The 22547-nt window shown below is 40.3% G+C and overlaps 1 protein-coding gene across 4 annotated transcripts in view; it reads left to right on the top strand.

Moving 5' to 3' along the window:
* LOC130921979 (poly(rC)-binding protein 2-like) overlaps positions 1 to 20148 on the top strand; it is a 20255-nt gene extending 107 nt beyond the window's left edge. Inside the window, exons 1-13 of one of the 4 annotated variants that reach the window (XM_057846388.1) lie at positions 1 to 62; positions 1106 to 1252; positions 1358 to 1381; positions 1459 to 1491; positions 1587 to 1703; positions 1821 to 1952; positions 2031 to 2159; positions 4576 to 4650; positions 4797 to 4838; positions 6409 to 6508; positions 6588 to 6640; positions 6699 to 6868; positions 19215 to 20148. The exon at positions 1 to 62 is cut by the window's left edge and continues 107 nt beyond it. In XM_057846388.1, the coding sequence (XP_057702371.1) occupies positions 1184 to 1252; positions 1358 to 1381; positions 1459 to 1491; positions 1587 to 1703; positions 1821 to 1952; positions 2031 to 2159; positions 4576 to 4650; positions 4797 to 4838; positions 6409 to 6508; positions 6588 to 6640; positions 6699 to 6868; positions 19215 to 19251 (981 nt within the window). In that variant the 5' untranslated portion in view covers positions 1 to 62; positions 1106 to 1183 and the 3' untranslated portion in view covers positions 19252 to 20148. Of the gene's footprint in view, positions 63 to 548; positions 694 to 1105; positions 1253 to 1357; positions 1382 to 1458; positions 1492 to 1586; positions 1704 to 1820; positions 1953 to 2030; positions 2160 to 4575; positions 4651 to 4796; positions 4839 to 6408; positions 6509 to 6587; positions 6641 to 6698; positions 6869 to 11533; positions 15222 to 19214 lie in introns of those variants that run through there. The other 3 variants (XM_057846385.1, XM_057846386.1, XM_057846387.1) reach the window with 3 other exon arrangements.
* The last annotated feature ends 2399 nt before the right edge of the window (positions 20149 to 22547 follow it).

Raw genomic sequence — 22547 nt, 5'->3', positions numbered from 1 at the left:
TCTCCCCTTCTACCCTCATAACCCCAACCCACCCCCCGGCCGCTTTCCAACGCGCGAACCGGGTAAGTTTGACCGCAGAGTTTGTGCGTGTTGTTGGTGCTCCGAAGTAGCGGAAAGAGATCGCTTGTAGCTTTAGCATTGTGCTAATAGGCCTCTGCTGAGGCCACGGTGAGTGCGCCGTCTAAAATTAGCTTTGTTAGCCTAGCCAGCCACCAGAAACGCTAAACTTACAGTGTGTGAAAAGACCAAATAACCCTATGTATTATCGGCGTGGGTTTTAATAGCGTCGTATTTGACGTGCAGACCATCTACTCTGAAGTATAAAAGTTTAAAACGTCACACGTAAACTGGGAGTTAGCGTTGCTAACTAGCGTGCGCATGCTCCAGTCACCCGCTCCGTTCGACGAGCCTCTAAAATGTTAATTCCTCATAATGCGAGTACTCGATGTCGATATAAATAACGGAAGCACGATCAAGAATCGCAGAAGTCGTTTAGCTAACACGCCATTAGACTTAGGCATGAGTAAAAAAACTGCTTTTTAGAGGTTTATTGGAGAAGGGGCGCTGACTTTACACGTTGTTAATGATGACGAAACGTTATGTCGGTGTTTGAGAAAAAAAACTGCTACCAGGAGTTCATGTCGGCCATGGCTTACGTGTGAGAGATGGACCGTAACAGAGAAAAATACTCAGGTCGATACCCAAGTTAAAGTTTGAACTAGTTACGTCTGGATTTGTGAAGCCAGGGGGCGATATTGTATGATCTGTTACAAGCCCGTTTTAAAAATTTACTAAGTGTGGACATCAAAGTATCTGTAGTAGTCAGTCTATAAAGCTCAGACTCCATATTTGAATTTATATGCGCGTAAATGTCTCCTTGTTAGTTTTAAAATTTGGTGTAGTAGTGTTATGAGTGCGGAATGTTTATTTGTCAGGTTTAATCATATTCCACTAGTAAAAAAAAATAGACCGTAGAATGACAAGTTGAACAAGTTTTTGTCTTAGGTACTCCTTGTTAGTTCAATGCTGACTATCTCTTATGTTGAGCAGTCAGCTGTAATGGCTTTCGTGTGTGTTCATTTTTACCAATTACGCTGCCCTGCAGATCGTCTCTGTGACCAAAGCCCTCCCCTTCCCCCGTTTCCCCAAGTTGAGAACGGAAGACCCACGGACGTCAGCAGCTATGGACTCCGGTGTGATTGAAGGAGGGCTCAATGTCACCCTGACCATTAGACTACTCATGCACGGCAAGGTGAGGTGTCAGCGTAGAATTACCCCAGGGACCGATGTGATGAGTCATTGTATTGGCTGTGCGGTGTTGTTTCAAACGTACTGAAATATTATTTTGCCGTTGCAGGAAGTTGGCAGTATCATTGGAAAGGTAAAGCTTCATTGAATGCAGTTAATTTTAAATGTGGCTTTCTGCTATTAAATCTCAATTTTATGTTCTACATTTAGAAAGGCGAATCTGTGAAGAAGATGAGAGAAGAGGTGACTTTCTCGCACGTCCTTTCTGCTGCATAATCGTAACGCTTTTAATTGCCAAGTGGCCATTTTTCACCTCCTCTCTTGTCGTTTGCGAGCAGAGCGGGGCACGCATCAATATCTCCGAGGGCAATTGTCCTGAGAGGATCATCACTCTGGCGGGGCCCACCACCGCCATCTTTAAAGCCTTCTCTATGATCATTGATAAACTGGAAGAGGTGGAGTCTCAGATAAAAAAAAAAAAAATCGGGGTTGCATTTTTGGTGGCATTTCGCCCCTAAATTTTCACCGGGTTTGGACTCATTGCTTTTATTGCCGCCACTCTGTGTCTCCAGGACATTAGCAGCTCGATGACAAACAGCACAGCCACTGGCAAGCCCCCTGTGACCCTCCGGATCGTTGTGCCTGCCAGCCAGTGCGGCTCCCTCATTGGCAAAGGTGGCAGCAAGATCAAGGAAATCCGAGAGGTACTTGTTCTGTTTTAATCTGTTGGCGCAACTATTAATTTCACCTTCTCACAATTGTTTGGTTTGTTGTTTCAACAGTCTACCAATGCTCAGGTCCAAGTGGCAGGCGACATGCTGCCCAACTCCACGGAACGCGCCATCAGCATAGCTGGTCCACCCCAGTCTATCATTGAGTGTGTCAAGCAAATCTGTGTGGTTATGCTCGAGGTAAACTGTCAGAAAATATTTTTGTACTTGGGTATTTGTCCATATTAGCCTTGGGCCAATTTATAATTGAGATCATAGATCAGCCTTGACATATTTAATTGAGATGCAAATATTTGACGGATACGTTTCTCAAAAAGACTCCAATTTTGATGGATTTGAAGTTCGTTGTTACATTCAATTGATGTATACTGCATAATCGATTGCACAAAATGAAGATATTTTTATGTGCCATGTATTAGAATAGAAAATACATGTTCACGAAACCCTATTATACAATTAAATACACTATTGATACCAAAATTAGCATCGCGTGAGGTATTTAATTCTAAATCAAATGAACATTCTTCTCAAATTCCTTGGGAATTTTCATAGACCAAAAATAGAAGTTATATTTCTTGTCTATGAGTAAGAGTGTATGCCTGCCATACTCTCTGTATGCTGCCAAAAACTAATTCGAGCAGCTACTACCGTATTTTTCGGACTATAAGTCGCATCTGAGTATAAGTCGCACCAGCCTTAAAATGCCCAACGAAGAGGAAAAAAACATAAGTGGCACCGGAGTATAAGTCGCATTTTTGGGGGAAATTATGACACAAACGGTTAGTAAGCCTGTCGCAATATGCAATAATTCTATTTATCGCACGATAAATAAAAATGAAGGCGATACTTTTTCCGCTGCGATTTATCGCCTCGGGTGCACCTGCGTGCGCGCCTGCGGCTGACGTGCTGTTAAAAGTTCGGCTTCCTTGTTACCAACTACACAAAATGCTTTTTAGTTCTGTTTTTAGTTTAGTGCAGTTTAAGTTTAGTGCAGGTGGAGAAAAAAAAGAAAAGGTGACGCTTACCATTGAAATGAAAATGTCATTGATAGCAAAATATAAGCATGGTGTGCGCATCCATGAACTGGGTCGTAGAATGCCGATCTCGGCTGGCGGTCCCCCTCCGTTCGCCAGTCTTTATAAGTCAAGGTGACAGTTCTTATTGTGGTAACATCGCCTAAGAAATTGCCAGCTTCGTCAGGTTTCAAAGAATTTATTCCATCAACTCGCCGAGTGTCCACTGCTGTTGACGCCAGGATCGAAACAGAAAGTAAAATAGCGCTCTCCTGCTCACCGTCAGCCCCGCGGTGCGTTCAGGTACAGCAAAAAAAGTCCGCCACATTAGAACCCGATTCGTTACATTATTACAGGTACTGTACTGTATTATTGTTATTATTGCAATGATTATATTATTGTTATTCTGATTTTTATTCATATTTTATTTGTTTTGCTCTTTGTAATTGCTATTTGCACTAGTAACAGCAGTATTTATTAAGGATGTAGTGTGGGTTTTTGGGCTGTGGAACGAATTATTGGAATTATAATGTATTCTTATGAGAAAATCCTGCTCGACATACGACCATTTCGACTATCAAACAAGCTCCTGGAATGAATTAACTTCGTATGTAGAGGTACCACTGTATTACACATGGAACGCCATAGCAGAAGCTATGAGGGGAAACGTTATCATCTGCCTGGATGCTTAAATTATTAAGTGGAATTTTATTTTTCTTAAAAAACACATTTTATTTCTTCTGTGTTTCTGTGCCATATTAATATTGTTGTCTTTTACTTATAAGAGGCATGGTGTATTGTTTTTAGTTGTGATTTCCTAAAAAGTATTTTTGAATTGAAGAGTAAACATTTATTGTGTTTAAATGGGTGTACATGATCTATCAATATATACGGTATTCTCACAGTGTTATTGTAATTTTTTTTTTTTTTTAATTGGGGGGGTGTAATAATATCGCATATTGCAATAATTTATGAAATAAATTATCGCACACTAATATGTTATCGCGACAGGCCTAACGGTTAGCATGCGTTCGCTAGCATTAGCACATCGTTCAAACAACAACTCTCTCTCTCTCTCTCTCTCTCTCTCTCTCTCTCTCTCTCTCTCTCTCTCTCTCTGTGTCTCTGTCTCGCTCTCGCTCTCTCTCTGCGACTTATAGTCCGAAAAATACGGTACTACTGCACTGTTACTGTCGACGCTGCCTCCCATTGGCCGACGTCCACACACATCAGGGCCAGGGGAAATGAAAAATATCTAAAATCCAGGGTGGCTTTATTAGCCTTAAAGGGATTTTTTCTTTTCTTTAATTTTTTTATTTTTATTTTAAAATACCTCCCAAAAAGACCCTAAATTGTGAGCCATAGTTATTTTTATACGTTCCTTGTTACGTTGAGTGAATTATACTTCTCTAGATGTTGTGAACTGCATGACATAATCAAGATGCAGCAGGCTACTTTTTGAGGAAATGAGGCTAACTGCAGCATGATTTGTCATTATGTGTCATTGTCACACGTCATTATTTTTGTAGCAGTTATTTGTCAGCTTGACTAACGCTCACGCCGGCATCTTGTCTCCTGCGCAGTCCCCCCCGAAAGGTGTCACGATTCCCTACAGACCCAAGCCTTCAGGATCTCCCGTCATCTTCGCAGGCGGACAGGTACACTCTATTGACATCGTAAATTTTATTTGTTCATGTATAATTCATAGACACGAGCGGCTCCTTCCTCTGGCTTTCCTTCATTTCCCTGTCACACCACGGAAGACATTTTCCTTTTTGAGAAATGTGGTTCTTATTTGTTTCAGGCGTATGCCGTACAAGGACAACACGCCATTCCACAGCCCGATGTAAGTCAAGTTTACGTTACTATCAGATCTCCTCTCCCACCATGGCAATCCCACCCATTCTGTCTTGATGTCATAAACCAAGATGTCACCTCCCTTATTTTGGTCTTGTCAGACAGAAACGGGAGGTTTTTATTTATTTTTAAAGGATGCCAACGTTGTTCGCTGATGTTCAATCAGTTCCACAAAATGGCTGCCAGTTCCCTTTAGTCAAGTTTAGTGATGGAAAGCTTTCAGATGGACTGTGCCTGCACAAAGTGGTCGAATGGTGTTTACATCTTCATTTTCGGGATCACTTAAAAAAAAATTTTTTTTTGCATAATGAATGCACACCACCTTCAAAACGATAACATACAAGACTATTTGGAGTAGTTGACAACCACATTTGAGAAGTTGATTATTTGGCCCATTATAGGGCATAATTTAACGCATTGGGTGCCCTTGATGGTGTTAGACGTCCAATCCATTTTGATGGGGAGAGGCTGGCAGTGAATAATGGCTGCCAACCTCCCAGTAATAATGAATTGGACATCAAACACCTTTGCACTGAAATAGGAGCAATTACAGTTGAATAGGTTACTGAAAAAATTGATCAACTTTTTTGTTTCATATTACAAACGTATCCTGCAAGTTTCATAATAATCCCTTAATTTATTCATTATCTTGAACACAAGCGTACATACAGAACCGAATATATTCCGTAGGTTTCACCTAATGATGGGTAGAAAGTCACTTGGCCTACAAAGTGTTAATCAACGATTCAATCAAATATTATCAACATGTCAGTCCTTTAGAGATTGTTTTGTTTGGAAGAAAAAAAATATATTCATCATCACAATTGTAAAAACGTTAAACACGTACATGTCTGCTTAATATTGTGTTAAATCGTGCTTAGAGCCCTAGAGTATCGTCCTATTATTTATTCTATTTTTTTTTATTATGATACATATTTTTATACTGGAGTGCCACGCCAAATTTTGTTGTTGACAACGTTCTTGCTGACGATGACAATAAAGTTCTTTTCTATGGACCTAAAATCGACTTGAATTGTGGCCGACTTTGTAATATCGGCATTATCGATTCTTTGTTCAACGAATTGATATCATATAATCACGAAATTGGGGATTTCACACACCAAATAGTGCAAATTAATGCATTTAAGAGGAAGAACCTTTGCTTTTGCGAGCGTGTTAGTGGTTCTTTGGGGAGTCATATTCATGTGTGGTGTTTTGAAAAGTGTCTGAAATGATCCTGTGTATATCCATCTTTAATTTGTCAGGTTTGTCCAGTCTCTCCTGCTTAAACTTTGTTTTTCTTTTAATTAATCCCATCATTCCCATCACTTAATTTTCTATTGTTTCATTTGTCTTTAAATACTGTACTACTGTCACACTGAAAACTGGGTTTTGATTGACTGCTCAGTTTACTTTTTCTTTCTGAGTGAGATTAAAATCCTTCCCTCCCAATGTATTCTTCGTATGTTTTCAACTGTTATTTGTTTTGTTTCCTTTCCCTTTCACTCTCCTTGCTTTTCCCTCAATCTAATCCTCCTCTTCTCACCTCCCTCTCACAGTCTTCCTCTGCTGCTATTTCTCCACAGCTCACCAAACTTCACCAACTGGCTATGCAGCAGAGCCCCTTCCCCATTGCACACAGCAACCAGGGATTCACCGGTACGGGCCCTAAATTAGACACTTGAATGAACAGAAGCGGGAACATTTTTGCCTTAAAATGCGCTCTTGTTTTTGTTAGGGATTGACGCTTCGGCTCAGACCAGTTCTAACGAGATGAAAATTCCAAATGAGGTAAGCTTTCTTTCCAGAACTTAAAGTACTTTTCGCTTACGCTCACCTTTCTCTTCAGCTCATCGGTTGCATCATTGGGCGTCAGGGGGCAAAGATCAATGAGATCAGACAAATGTCGGGTGCCCAGATCAAGATCGCCAACCCGGTGGACGGCTCCACCGACCGACAGGTGACCATCACAGGCTCGCCTGCCAGCATCAGTTTGGCTGAGTACCTCATCAACGCCAGGTCAGTACAAACACACACGCCGACTTAAGTCTACTCAAGTCTTAGCCATGTTTCCACCAAGCAGTAAAATTCAATTTGGCACCGTAGTATTGGGGACTAACACGATTCATGATCAACTGAGGAGAAATAAATTGGCGTGATGGCATAAAGGGTTTAAAAACAAGACAAAAAAAGGTAATATGTACAATAAATGTTCACTAAAGAACAATATTACAATAATACATTTGACTAAATCACATGGTGCTTTTATTGGGAAAAACGAGTACAAGTCCTACTTAGGCCTGTCGCGATAACAAATATTAGTGTGCGATAATTATTCTCATAAATTATTGCGATATGCGATATTATTGCCCCCCCCCCCCAATTTTTTTTAACCAATTTACAATAACAGTGAGAATACAGTATACATTAATAGATAAATTCAAAAATACTTTTTAAGACAACTAAAAACAATAGACCATGCCTCTTAGGTAAAAAAAAATACAACAATACTGATACCGCACAGCACCACAGAATAAATAAAATGTGTTTAAAAAAAGAGAAAAAAAATAAAAGAGAGAAAAAAAAATTGCACTTAATGACTTAAGCATTTTGGCAAATGAAAACTTTTTCCCGTCATAGCTTCTGAAACGGTGTTCCATAGGGATGCAACGATACAGTTAAGTCACGGTTCGGTACGATTTTTGATACGGGGGTCACGATTTTCGATCCGATTGAATACATTTAATGCTCTGTTAAAAAAAAAAAAAAAAAAAAAAAAAAAATTATATTTTTTGTTTCGTTTTTTTCTTTTTTTTGCAAGCGAGCAAAAATTAAATTGCCATCATATAAACATGCATTTTAGTGCATAATATTTACTGTATGTGCTTACTGATCTGAAAAATGTTTGTACAAAAGTGCTGAGAACAATCTTTACTGTTTGTAAAGTGAGGCAAGGCACACTGTTGATTGCTACAGCTTTCTTAGCCGCTAGGTTTACTACATGAGCAAGACATCCTATTGGTCCGAATCCATCTGTGTCACGTACTGAATTAACAATATTTGCAACATTATCTGTAGTCACTGGTAAGGAATGATTTGGCCTTCTTAACTTCCATTCAGTCATGACAGTTTAGAATTAATCGATGTAGTATATGGACTACGTAACCCGTAATCACTCTGTGCTCACGTAGCCAATGGCATGGGACGTAGCACATCTAGTGTGCCATTTCATGATATCTAGTGTGTGCGCGCATTAAAAACGTTAACAAGCGCCGCTGAAGTCACGTCTGCTCATTACTACACAACACCAGCATTTGACACAGCGCTCTTAATTTCATTCAGCTGTTTATTGTCAAAGCGAGGTTGTTCGTAGCATCCTAGTCGGTAACAATGTTTTGGCGGACTTCGTTGTAAATATCCGGCGTTGTGCCGAAAAACAGCCACCCGCGTGAAATGTCACTCCTGACGGGAGCGGCCACACGTCAACGACACCGGCGCGCTGTAGATGGTCCACAGTCACTCCGGAGCACTGATGCGGCCGGTATACGTTGAACAACAGGATATAATGGGAACGATTGGCTCCGGCACTAGTTTTTGCCGGACTTGGAACTAAGATGCATTTTGCGCAGTTGGTAACAAGGAATCCGAACTTTTAGCAGCACATCTGCCGCACGCGCGCACGCACGTACTGTTAATTCACCTGCTTTTTTGGTATTAATTTATGGATATTTACTCATATAAAATTGGCGTTCTTCATTTACTGTTTATCAAAGTGGCCGATTTTATCACAAATATAATATATATATATATATGTATATATAAACAACAGAATGCACCTTTAATGTTCAAATCAAACTTGTTTCTTTGTACAAGATTTAACATTACCTATGAAACAAGACTTTATTTTTAAACTGCACATTCAGTACTTTTCAAAACAATATAGTAATTCTTTTCAAATGATTAAACTATGAAAATTTAGCAATGTATCTTTAATAAAAGAAAATCAAAAGGTTTGAGGAAATGGATAATTTTTTTTTTCTGAAAAAGACTACTAAATCATATGAGGTCTTTTCTTCCGCATCTTCATACCATTTAATGCTGAAATAGTTTGAATGTGAGCCAATTGTGACATTTCACTAACTGGGCATTATCTAACAGAATTCACGCAAAAAGGAAGAGACCATCTCAAGACCGCAAAACAATTACCACCTAGGGATAATTACTATATCGAATGTCAATACAAATTTTGCTTCCTTCCCACAGTAATGGTAGTAAGACATTACAAACGTAAACATTATCTCGCCGTTGTAAGTATGACAATACCCAAGAAGTGCACTTATATGCTGATATTAATGACCCGAATGTCCGCGACCAAATACTAGCGTGCTAATGTGGCTTTTTTTTTTTGTTTTTTTTTGTTTTTTTTTTTTGGGGCCCACTCTCAAATTTATGAAATGTTTTTTATGTAGTTTACTACTCTCCAGAAGAGGTAACTGTCAAGCTAAACATGCATAACAAAATTACTCTTGCTGTGCATTAAAATACAAAATACAGTACATTATTGCACGCCTGCTAGCTTAAAGTGCATGTGACACGAAAAAACGTGTTTATTTCATAATACACGCGGTATTCTATGCTCCTGAATGATATGGACCGCTTGGATGTGTGTGGAAGCGATCGCTATATTTATTTAGTTTTTTTGAATCCCGCGCCATGAAAATGAGTGACTTCCGGCTTCGGTCTTGCATTGAGGAGGAGGGCGCTGTGACGTGTACTGTAGAAGCCGTCCTCTTCACTATACAGCGTACTGTTGTGTATGAGGACGAAGGATTCAGCTGATTTTGCGGATTAATACGTTTATTTTTCGCATCACGCCAGCCAAACGGCTGCAGAAAAATCATTCTGAATGAGGGAGAGGCGTATGCGCCTTTTTGGAGTTTGAAAATGTTCCCATTCACCGTGGATATTGGCCAAGCCCTACTACTGTGGGACCATTGGACTTACGAGGAAGTGAGTAAACATCTTGTTTTGTATTATGTCAAATATTAATACAGCTATTACAAAGTAAACACTACAGACTCTTTAAATAAAGGACTACTTACGTTTGATCATTGATAGGCATGTAAAAAGCTCTCATGCACATTAGCACGTTAGCTGCACAACAACTGCAGCCACCCTCCTCCGGGGAACGAACTGTAAATTGCTCTCCGCCGGGTGGTTTGTCGAACCGCAAACACAGTCGACAACTCAGTCATCATGTCAAATAATCCAGGCGAGTTATGTGTGATTTTCCGCTTCGAAGACTTTGAAACATCACTCAGTTCGGGTTCGCATGTCGGCTAGCTGTCCCGCCTTTTGGTTTGTTTACATTCTCCGAAGCCGGGGAAGGGAAATGACATACAGTATGTCCGATTTAGGAGTCATAAAATATCGTTCGGGAGGTGCGACAGTAAAGGTGAAGTCGACACTTTTGACCATTATGGAGTAATTTTGCCATGTCGTCCTGAATAAATGCATTTTTATTATTTCATATTCCATTCAGCCCAAGACTGTTATTTGTCATGACCATGCCGTTTATTTAGCAATTGGGGAAAATACTTGGATAAAAAGAATATCTTGTAAAAATATTGACGTAAAGAGACAGAAACAATGACATTTTGCAGCTCTCTTCGTCGCGTTTTTCTCGTTGTGAATAGTTCCCCCTCGACGGGCTGACTGGTCCTTCTCAAGCCATTTATATAGCTATTGGGGATAAATACTTGGATAAAAAGAATATCCTGTAAAAATATTGGAGTAGAGAGACTGAAACAATGACATTTTGCGGCTCTCTTCGTCGCGTTTTCTTCGTTCTGAATAATTCCCCCTCAATGGGCTGAATAGTTGATGAACCCAGTCTACCGCTGACGTCATCCACCTGTTGGGGACGCTAAAGCCCTATAATGGTAGGCGTGGCTAATCAGCAGATTAAAAGACTAATTTCTCGTCATCTGCGCTTTGCTAAATTGTTGTATATAGTCGAATCGTCTCAAAATATGATTCTAATTCACATAATAATGCCATTTAAGACTTTTTTTTTCTCGTGTCGTATGCTCTTTAAGGCTAATCCAATGGTAGAGGCTGTTGTATAAAACCTGTTGAAAAAACAAACAAACATTAAAGCCATGTCAAGTAACAAATTGTGTGAGAAGAATCGACGCAAAATTTCCCCGCTCTAATTCAAAGTATTTCATATTTTGATGCTTTTTGATGAACTTCCCTTAAATTTTGTTTAATGATACAAAATGTATAAGACAAGACAAAGTGAACTGTACTGCCTGGTGGAAACACGGGGTTTCCCTAATATTACTCACTCGAGTGCAACTAGCGCCCGTCTGCTTTAAAAGTCATTACAATAATTGTTCTGTATTAAAGTTACAATACTATGAATTCACTAGCTGTCATTGACACCGATATACGTCCCCCTGCATTAGAACTGGGAGGGCTGGCAGTGAATGATCATTTCTTCATTTGCTGCAAGCCAAATGAGTGGGACGTCTATCGCCGTCAACAGTGCCGAAACATGATCGTTCACTGTTAAACCGACTGACGTTTGGCAGCCCCCTCTAAAAAGCCTCCCCTTCCAACCCTGTGACCCATCCCGACTGTGTTGTCCCTCTTTCTCTCTCCTTGTCTTTTTTTCTACAGTGTAGAGTCCTCTAAACCTCCTCCTCCTCCCTCTTCTTCCTCCTCCTCTTCCTCCTCCTTGAAACCCGAACCGAGCAGCCCGTGCCCTTCCTCCACCTCTACTACTACCACTACTACTACTACCACTGCCCCCACTACTAGCACTTCTGCTTCCTCCTCCTGTGTGGCCTCCATTCCTCTGTCCTTGTTGGCTCCCGGGCCGCCTCCTCCTCCTCCTACTTCCTCCTCCTCCACCACAACCACCACCTCCTCCTCCGACCCCTCTCCTGCCTGTGTGTCCAGTCTCCTCACACTCAAGCCCCTGCCTCTGCTGGCGCTCCATGTCGTGAGCGGGGCCGCCAACCCCGAGCCCAAAATGGCCCCCGAGCTGGGCTCCAAGTCCAAACGGCGACGCCTCTCCCCTTACTAACACGTCCGCTATCTACTACACCTGCTTTTGCCACGCAAAATATGTACACAGTCTGCTGCCATATTTACTCTCCTGCCTGTCAAGTGTGATGATTCTTCTCTTCTAAATGACTTTTGCATGCAAAGCGGATGCGTCCGCCCGAGCCTTTTCCCCCTCTTCATGTGTGTAAAGTGTGCTCAGGTAGCGAGCGGCTCTTTCTCCTACGATGTCACACACGCGCCAGTTTGATTTGTTTAGGTGAATGCTTTTTGTCGGTGTACATAAAGGAGCTTTAGTCCGCGCTCAGGTATACACACCTTGAATTCAAGTTCCTCTTGTGGGTTTTTGGGTGGGGTGGATGTTTCTATGAACCTGGTTTCTATTATTATTTACACTATTAAAGCCTGTATTACTGAACATGCTTCCACTTACCTAACCACACCTCCACACTCATCGGTAAAGGTTTTCAAATATTTTTAGGGATGCACCGAAACAAAAATTCTTGTCCGAAATCGAATCACAAGGCTGAAAACCAATTATTCAATTTATTTGTTTAGAAAAAACACACAATTAAGCTAATTATTCTGGCTTTTTTGTTATTTTAATGTTATTTATTTATATTTTAATGTTAATTCTTAAAGCAACACTATGTAACTTTTCAAACTTGATATGTCGACTGACAACTAGTTTAATGACACCTCTTTTATATCTTGAGGTCTGTATTACTTTCACCGGCACTAATTGACTTTAAGGAGGATGAGAGAGGCACGGAGGACAGCAGAAATGGAGCTGTGCATTAGCGTCGAGCTTGAACACTACTTTTAGGGAAGAGTTGGGCTTGGCAACAGTTGTAAAAAAAAGATAAAATTGGGGAGGGGGATAAGTTTGAAAATGCTCGGTTTTCTTTCTGTGCGCCAAATGAGCAATATTTCAATATTGCTTACATTTCTGAGAGTCAGGGCAAACTGACCGTACTTGTGTGCGTCCTGCATTTAGTGCATTGCATGCGTCCTATCATTCCATATAAACTTTGAATATCAGACTAAATGGATATTTGTTATTTGTGTCCTCTTTTTTGGATTCAAAATATCATCACCCTAGAATGACGTAGAGCCAGCATGTGTAATCATTTGTTTTAATGCTTCTGCGCATGCGGGTCAGTTTGCTCAGCGCATATCTCACTGCAAGTTAGTGCACATGCGTAATACTTGAACATGCTCAATGGACAAAGGCAGTCTGAACGGGCACACCCGAAAAACAGATCTGACAAAAAAATCGTAATTGTGCATTAAGACCTGCGGTACGAACCTAGCCTTAGTTTTGTATTTAATATTATATTAACTTAGATTAAATTTTGTCCATGTATGATGGGCCTGAACGATATATCGTTTAAACATCGCGAAGTGCGGATGCGCAATACTTGCATTGCAAGGACGTGCAATATTTTTATTGAACAAGCAAACTCATTTTTTTCCACTTCATGCCCGTACAGTGCCACAAATTTACTCGGCTGTGACGCTCACACTGCCAAGAACAGCTCACTTAATAAGTTTCCGAGCTGTCTATGGCCAGATCAAAGCTACAAACCTGTCAATCATCATTAACTTTAAATACCAAACGCCATCTGCACTTGTGACCATGAAAAGGTTTAGTCGTACTACTGAGGAGGATGGGGGCCTGAGAGGCTGAGTGGACTCGGTGGCACACAGGTTAACATGTCCACCTCAGAGTTCTGCGATTGTGGGTTCAATCACGGCTCTAGCCTTCCTGTGTGGAGTCTGCATGTTCTTCCCATGCCTGCGTGGATTTTCTCGGGGTTTCTGCAGATCGAATACTACAAATTGTCCGTATTCTATATGTGCCCTGCGACTGGCAACCAGTTCAGGGTGTACCCTGCCCTCTGCCTGGAGTTGGCTGTCATAGGCTCCAGCACCCCCGCGACCTTCGTGAGGAATATGAATGAATGGATTATATTTACGGGTTTATGAAAAAGTATCTGAACCTTTTGGAATTTCTCACATTTCTGCATAAAATCACATTGTGATCTGATCTTTGTCAAAATCACACAGTTGAAAATAGTGTCTGTATTAACTAAAACCACCCAAACATAGGTTTTCATATTTTAATGAGCACAGCATGCAATGACAGAAGGGGGGGGATATGCATAAGGGGACTTCAAAGAACAATTGAATCCAATTTTCACCAAACAATTTAAGTCGGATGTTTTCCCAATCACTGATGAGTGGTTTAAAGCTGCCCTGCCCACTATAAAACACACACCTGGTAAGAAATGTCTTGATGAGAAGCATTGTCTGATGCATATCACGGCTCAGTCAAAGTAGCTGTCTGAAGACTTGTGATCAAGGATTGTTGAGTTCTATAAAGCTGGGAAAGGATACAAAACCATCTCTAAAAGTCTGGATGTTCATCAATCGACAGTCAGAGAAGTTGTCTACAAATGGCACGGTTGCTTCTTTCCCAAGTAGTGGCCATCCACCAAAGATGATGCCAGGAGTTCAGTGCAGAATACTCAGAGGTAAAAAAGAACCCTAGAGTGTCTGCAAAAGACTTACAGAAATCATTGGTACAGTCCAATATCTCTGCACACATCAACTATATGCAAAACCATGGCCAAGAATGGCATTCATGGAATGATTCTGCGGATTAAGCCACTTCTGTTTAAAAAAACAAACAAACATTGTTGCTCTTTTAATGTTCGCAAAAAGACACTTGGACACTCCATTGAAGTTTTGGCAAAATATTTTGTGAACTGATGAAACCTAAGTTGAATTGTTTGGGAGTAACACACAACGTTGTGTGGAGGAAAAAAATGGAACATCTCACCAACATCAACATCTCATCTCTGTAAAGCATGGTGGAGGAAGTATCATGATTTGGGGCTGTTTTGCTCCCTTAGGGCCTGGTCAACTTGCAATCATTAATGTAAAAATGAATTCAAAAGTTTGTCAGGATGTTTTTTCAGGAAAACCAGAGGCTTTCAGTCAGACAATTGAAGCTAAAAAGAGGATGGATGCTGCAACAAGACAATGATCTAAAACACAGAAGTAAATCAACTTCAGAATGGTTTCAGAACAACAAAATACACATTCTGGAGGGGCCAAGTCAAAGTCCAGACTTGAACCCCATTGAGATGCTGTGGCATGACCTAAAGACAGGCATTCATGCCAGACATCCCAGCAATCTGAGTGAACTACAGCAGTTTTGCAGAAAATAGGCCAATATTAGTCCTGATCGATGTGGCAGACTGATCTGCTGCCACAGGAAGCGTCTGGTTGAAATTATAGCTGCCAAGGGGGGGGGGGGGGCACAAAATAGTAAATGTGATGGTTCACTTATTTTTCCCCCTTCTGTCATTGTTTGCATACTATCCTCATTAAAATATGAAAACCTAAAAATGATTGGGGTGTTTTCGTTAAAGCAGTCACTGTTTTTTCATGTGATTTCGACGAAGATCAGATCTTATTTGATGGTGATTTTATGCAGAAATGTGAGAAATTCCAAAAGGTTTATACTTTATCATACCACTGTATTTTATGGAGAGTGATGGCGTTAAAGGTGATGCAATGAAAAATGTGGGTGCACCTACATTTTGTGCAAGTACACCTGAAGAAAAAAAGCGCACCAGTGCAATCAATGCAAAAGTGTGGAGCCTTGGCAACATATATTGCAATGTTAATTTTTTCCAAAATTGTTCAGGCCTATTTCATACAGAGCTATTCAGTTCTGTTGAAAATTCTTGTAGTTTTAATATCGCAAACCCCCCAATAATTGCAATGAGAAGTTTTTTTTCCGATATCGATCAAGCCTAATGTATGACCTGCAGAACAGGCAATGTAAATTCAAATGAAATGTATACGTTTAACTTGGGCCCACTGTACATTAAACGTACAGGTTCAGTTTATGACTCGCAGAAAAGCCTATCCTACTCGAGGTAAAGTGAGGTGGTTGTTTTTTTGTTTTTTTAAATGAAAAGTAGCTTCTTTGCTTTATCATACTGACATCTGTACTTTTGTTTACCGAGAACATGCGCTGCAGCACTCTCACTGGTAAGGCTGCTTCTTTATTTCTACATCCAAGTAGTAGTTTTTTTTAATTTTCCAACACGGGTCAAGTTGAAGTCGCTACAAAATACACTGGCTCTGAATAAACCTCGGTGAAACGTGTGCTAACGCACTCCCAATAGTTTATTTTTGAGGGTTTCACTCTGGTCTCGCGACTTTTTGATTTCAAAGAGTGAGTGGCATAATTAGAGCTGCATCGTAGGTATTCATCTCTAGTTTTGGGCTGTCAAATGATTAAAAATTGTAATCGAGTTAATTACAGCTTAAAAATTAATTAATCGTAATTAATCGCAATTCAAACCATCTATAAAATATGCCATATTTTTCTGTAAATAATTGTTGGAATAGAAAGATAAGACACAAGACATATACATTGAACATATGGTACATAAGTACTGTATTTGTTTATTATAACAATAAATCAACAAGATGGCATTAACATTAACATTCTCTTAAAGCGATCCATGGATAGAAAGACTTGTAATTCTTAAAAGATAAATGTTAGTACAAGTTATAGAAATTTTATATTTAAACCCCTCTTAATGTTTTCGTTTTATTAAAATTTGTAAAAATTTCAATCAAAAAATAAACTAGTAGCTCGCCATTGTTGATGTCAATAATTACACCATGCTCACTCATGGTGCTGAAACCCATAAAATCAGTTGGACCCAAGGGCCAGCAGAGGGCGACAAAACGCCAAAAACGAGTAACAAGCGGACATTACACTGTGCTGTCATTTTAATCTGTTTTAGCGGGGCATGTGCATTAATTGCGTCAAATAATTTAACGTGATTAATTCAAAAAATTACCGCCCGTTAACGCGATAATTTTGACAGACCTACTCTAGTTAGCTGTTCAAAGGGGGAAATGGAGTAGATCTACTGATGGAAAGTGAATGACGAAGGAAGCTAGTCCTTTTTGAAGTACTACGTATATGCAGCCAAGACTCCCATGTGATATGTGCTGTTCCGATGTAAGTGTGAAGAACTCCGCCAAGCCAACACACCCGCATTCACTAGACATGTTGCCTCGGGTAGCAAGAGAAGTGCACGCGACCGAGCTATTTGCTTGCACCAAAACCAGATTTTTAGTCACATTTTGGCCGAAAATACTCGGTGCATCTCTAAATATTTTGCATGAATATAATTCAACCAGTGTAAAATGGGAGCTGACGAGTATTACATGGGGGAAGAAAGTAAAAGTGATCGATTGTTGGCATGGGAAAGAGTTCATTCCATCATATTTGGCCCAATACTTGTTTTGACAAAAAATAAGTGGTTTCCTTCATGTTAGTTTTTGGCAAACATTCGTTAATTGAAATGTTTAATGAAGGGTGGTGAATCTTACTGGTTTAATGGGAGTTGGCCCAGCTTTGCCAGTATTCATCCGAAAAATAGACATGCTCTCAACAACAATGCACACCACTTAAAAATTGGAGTAGGCCTTTTATAGTTCTCAGGTTTTTTGAAAATAACAAGTGGCGTTAGCCCATTATATTTCTAGGTGGCTCATATTAAAGTAAAACCCACACTCCCCTCAATAAAACCACTATATGCCAGATGTCACTTTGCCCACCCATTTTAAATGTTTTGGATGTCTATTCCTATCCTTAGCAACAATTTGCATTAATCTAATCCACTCACCTTCATCCACACTGACGGACTTTACCAAACCTTTCACCACAACCCTGTCATCATCTAAAAACTGACAGTTTTCAAGATATTTTTCAGCGATTTTTTTTTTTTTTTTTTTTAAACCAACCACACTTTTCAGTATAATGAAAAATGAGTGCACCCAATTTTCAAACATAAGGGGTTTCCTTCAAAAAACCTTGCAAAAGCCACACCAGTGGCCCGCCAGGCTTGTAAAGCTCTGTAGAAATATCATGATTTTGAGTTGAAATGTGACCATATTTAATTTCACTTTCACAAATACGCACTCGTTTCTTAGGCTTGACTGTTCCCAAGATTTTTCAGAAACCTCAAAACTCGTGCAGTTGAAGTGATATTTTGCTCATTTTACTTTGTTCCCACACTGTTTCCCATCCTTTTTTCTGGGTTTTGTTTTACCGTATGCGCTTATCGACATTTGGCATACTCCCTACTAGAGGTGTGCAAAATTTCCGATTCTTAGATTATTCGCGATTCGGCCGTGGAAGATTCGAGAACGATTCACAAACATCCAAATTCCGATTATTGAAATATGCGAAGTAAAGCGGAAGTACACAACACTCAGTGCGCCGCGCGGTCTTCGGGACGGAACGGAGCGAGAGTAGCTAAACATCATGCTTCCCATTACCCGGCCCCTCGGGTAATGCCAATGCTCAACTCACGGCTCTAGCTCAACTCATGCAACGAGATTAAAAAAACACAACAACATACCTAACTGCTGCCGAAAAGCTGCTTCAAAGTACATCCACATAATGTTACGGTGGATATCATTTATATAGGACTAGATGCATTATAGATTTGGTAGTGTTAGCAGCACATCTACAAAAAGCTAGATGCGGGCGTTATCAACGGCCGCCATCTTAAAGCAGTACACTTCCCTGCAAGGCTGTTGTAGCGAACCTTCCAAGCAAACCTAATTAACTTTTTATCTAAAATACTCCTAAATCGGTAAAATGTTGACTTGAATCTAGCTTTAAAATAGTTTGAAAACTTTCACATGTCGAAAGTAGACAAAAGGGAAATTATGGAATAACGGGAGCAATTTAAAAAAATTTAACGGTTGATTCACAACATTAAATTAATTGAATGTAGTTTAAAGCTGCTGATACAGAATGGGGACTGGAGTTTTTTATTTAATGTTATTTTTGTATATTTGCTTACTGCTATATGTTAACTTGATACTGAAATAGTAGTGTGGTTTAGACTGAGAGTATTTTTGAACAATTTTGGAACTAATGTACAAAACATTAAAAAGAAAAAAAAAAGGAGGGGGTGCATCAATAATCGTTTTATAATTGAATCGGAGCCTCTGAATCGTAATCGTAATCGAATCGTTAGGTGCCCAAAGATTCCCAGCTCTACTCCCTACCCGATGACGTTGTCAACACGCAACTGTAATCCTATGACATTGACACTGTACACCTTTCAACTCCTTCGTTCTCAACTGTGATTGGCGACAAGAAATCCTGGCAGGGAAAAAAATGTGTTGCTGTCCAACCAAGCATTTTGTGTGTCTTCTTTGTGTATTTGTCCCGCTTCAGGCTTTCCTCGGAGGCCACTGGACTGGCAGCCAACTGATGAGACTTCCAGTCTGCACTACATCTCACCAACAACAACAGAAAGCTATATTCCACCTATGTAACACCTCGTCCTTCCTTTCTCATTAGCATCACTTCACCCACCGCCTCAGTGATTATTTATTTTTTATTTTTAGTCCACCCCTGAACTAGGATTTTAATACCCTGTTTTTTTTTGAGATGGGGGTTTAAATCGGATGTTTTTTTTTCTTTTAAGTATATATTTTTGTTTTGAACCTTTTTTTTTCCAGCTTTCATGTTACAGTGCAGCCGCAGATGAAAATTTAGATTTAGTTGTGTACAGTGTAGTGATCTTTTTGGGGAAAAAAGACAAAGGATCAAAAAGAATAGCCACTCTTTTATTCCCCTAAAAATGTATTTTGTTACACACCAGAGAGTAGCTATACACACGCACAAACAATCACTGTTGCGTGATAGGCATGTTTGTGTTCCCATTTGGTGTCATTCCCCTCCTTGGGATCATTTTTGTTTTACCGGGCTGGGAAGTCATTTTTTGTCAGGGTTTTTTGAGCGGGGAAAGCTTTTTTTTTTGGGTTGTATAAACTGCTATATACGAAAAAAATTAAGTTGGAATATTTGTTTTTAAATGGAAAAATATTTTTTTTAACCACCAAAGGACGGGAGGGGGGGAGGGATGCTCGCAAGCAGTGGCATGAGACCGTTTAGAAGAAAACCTAATGAAAACGAAGAAGGGGTTGCGAGCTAACACTAGTTTCCTGCTCTTTGCTTTGCTCACTTCTCGATTTTTACAATGATTATCATTTGCAGGAAAAAAGACATTTTGTGCACGTTATTCTTTCTCTGAGACTGTAGATCTTGGGTGCCACAAATTTGTTTAAAAAGAATTGTAATAAAGATGTGAAATGTTCTAAACACAGGTTCAGCTTCTTGTGATTTGTAGTGATCATCACATATTAGAGAATTTGAATCAAGTTATCGTTCAGTTTTGTAGTACATACATACCAGAGGGTGCTGTAAGAGTTTTGATCATTTTGCACCCCTGAATGACAAGCTCCCAACACAAAAGATTCATGTTACTTGGTCAGGGCCGTTTACATGGTGACGCTCCAAGAATACAACAAATTTACTGTTTGCATTTATATCGTTCCGTCTCCATTTGAACTATGTCGCAATTCTGTGTGGTAACAATGTAGTATTCATGCCAGGCCCTAGGGGGCAGTGCAGTTTTACAAGGCGACAGCATGCATGCACTTCCTTGACAACAACCACCTCAGCCCGGAAGACTACATACCTGCCCACTCCAAGTAATGGCGTCCACGTTTTTTTTTCTTTTGCTCCAAAAGGCACAAAAATGCGAACATCAAATACATTAAAAATATAAAAACTGTGAAGTAAAGCTAACGTTATGCCATTTTTACCGTTTTGAATGTTTAGTAACGGTTGTGCGCATGCCCAAAGTGACGTGTGCGAGTGCTGAAGTCATTGGAGTGAGAGCGCTCCATTTATATGGTTGCGGAGCAAGCCCTTCAATCGAATCATTCTGCTTTGGAGGCCGGAATCAAAAGTTTACGCCTTTGCCTTCAGTTTTTGTCGTCACCGTGTAAAACGAGGCCATTCCACAACACAACCGTTGTCTTTGTGTTGCAGTGTCAGCATGTAAATGGCCCATAACCCTGTCGGGTACAGTGGTCACTTCAGTGGGCATCTATTCTAAATTTAACATTAGCTTAATTTATTCACTGCCAGGCCAGCCTAGGTACAGAGTATGGGTTGTAGTTGGAGGGAGGATTTAAAAAAAATATATATACAGTATTTAAAACCTTTTGACCGCAAAAGGCGTCAAATCCATTTCAACTGGGAGCTCAGGGGCTGGAAGCAATCAGCCCATCGCTTCCGCAAATGGATTGGACGTCTTTCACCATCAATGGGAGCCAAAAATTTAAAGTGCATGTGACAGGAAAAAACATGTTTATTTCATAATTCACACGGTATTTTATGCTCATGAATGATATGGACCGCTTGGATGTGTGTGGAAGCGATCACTATATTTAGTTTTTTGAATCCCGCGCCATGAAAATGAGTGACTTCTGGCTTCGGTCTTGCATTGAGGAGGAGGGCGCTGTGACGTGTACGGGTGAAGGCGTCCTCTTCGCTGTACAGCCGTACTGTTGTGTATGAAGACTAAGGATTCAGCTGATTTTGCGGATTAATACGTTTATTTTTCGCATCACGCCAGCCAAACGGCTGCAGAAAAATTTTGCTGTATGAGGGAGAGGCGTGTGCGCCTTTTTGGAGTTTCAAATGGTTCCCATTCACCGTGGATATTGGCCAAAACAAGCCCTACTACTGTGGGACCATTGGGCTTAAGAGGAAGTGAGCAAACATTGTGTTTTGTATTATGTCAAATACTGGGATCATTTTAATATGTAGGTGGCTTGCATTTTGTGGCTGCCATGCATGCGGGGCGGCTATTTTTCGGTACAACACCGGCGGCTTGTCGCACATCCATCCGCCGGGAGAGCACTATATTTGGCTTATTGTGCTCATGTGCCCGGTGTTCTGTCAAATTTTCCGACCGATCAGAAATGGCAACTCTGAGTCAAAAATAGCCGCGGATACAGCGATTACAAAGTAAACGCTACAAACTTTCTTTAAGGACTACTTACGTTTGATCATTGATAGGCATGTATAAAGCTCTCCTCGTGCACATTAGCTGCATGTTAGCTGCACAACAACAACTGCAGCCACCCTCCTCCGGGGAACGAGCTGTAAATTGCTCTCCGGCGAAGACATTCGACAACCCAGTCGTCATGTCAAAACATCCGAGCTAGTTCTGTGTGATTTTCCGCTTTGAAGACTTTGAATCATCACTCGGTTCGGGTTAGCATGTCGGCTAGCTGTCACGCCTCTTGTTTTGTTTACATTCTCCGAAGCCGGGAAAGGGAAATGACATATGTCCGATTTAGGTGTCATATCGTTCGGGAGGTGCGACAGTAAAGGTGAAGTCGACAGTTTTGACCATTATGGAGTAATTTTGCCATGTCGTCCTGAATAAGTGCATTTTTATTATTTCATATTCTATTTAGCACTAGACTTATTTGTCATGACCATGCCATTTATTTAGCAATTGGGGAAAATACTTGGATAAAAAGAATATCCTGTAAAAATATTGAAGTAACGAGACTGAAACAATGACATTTTGCAGCTCTCTTCGTCGCGTTTTCCTCGTTGTCAATAGTTTCCCCTCGACGGGCTGACTGGTCCTTCTCAAGCCACTTATTTAGCTATTGGGGAAAAATACTCGGATAAAAAGAA

Source organism: Corythoichthys intestinalis, chromosome 9 (genome assembly GCF_030265065.1).
Source record: "Corythoichthys intestinalis isolate RoL2023-P3 chromosome 9, ASM3026506v1, whole genome shotgun sequence".
NCBI lineage: Eukaryota > Metazoa > Chordata > Actinopteri > Syngnathiformes > Syngnathidae > Corythoichthys > Corythoichthys intestinalis.
Note: the sequence above shows the minus strand (reverse complement) of the source record. Positions and strands in the feature narration are given on the sequence as shown.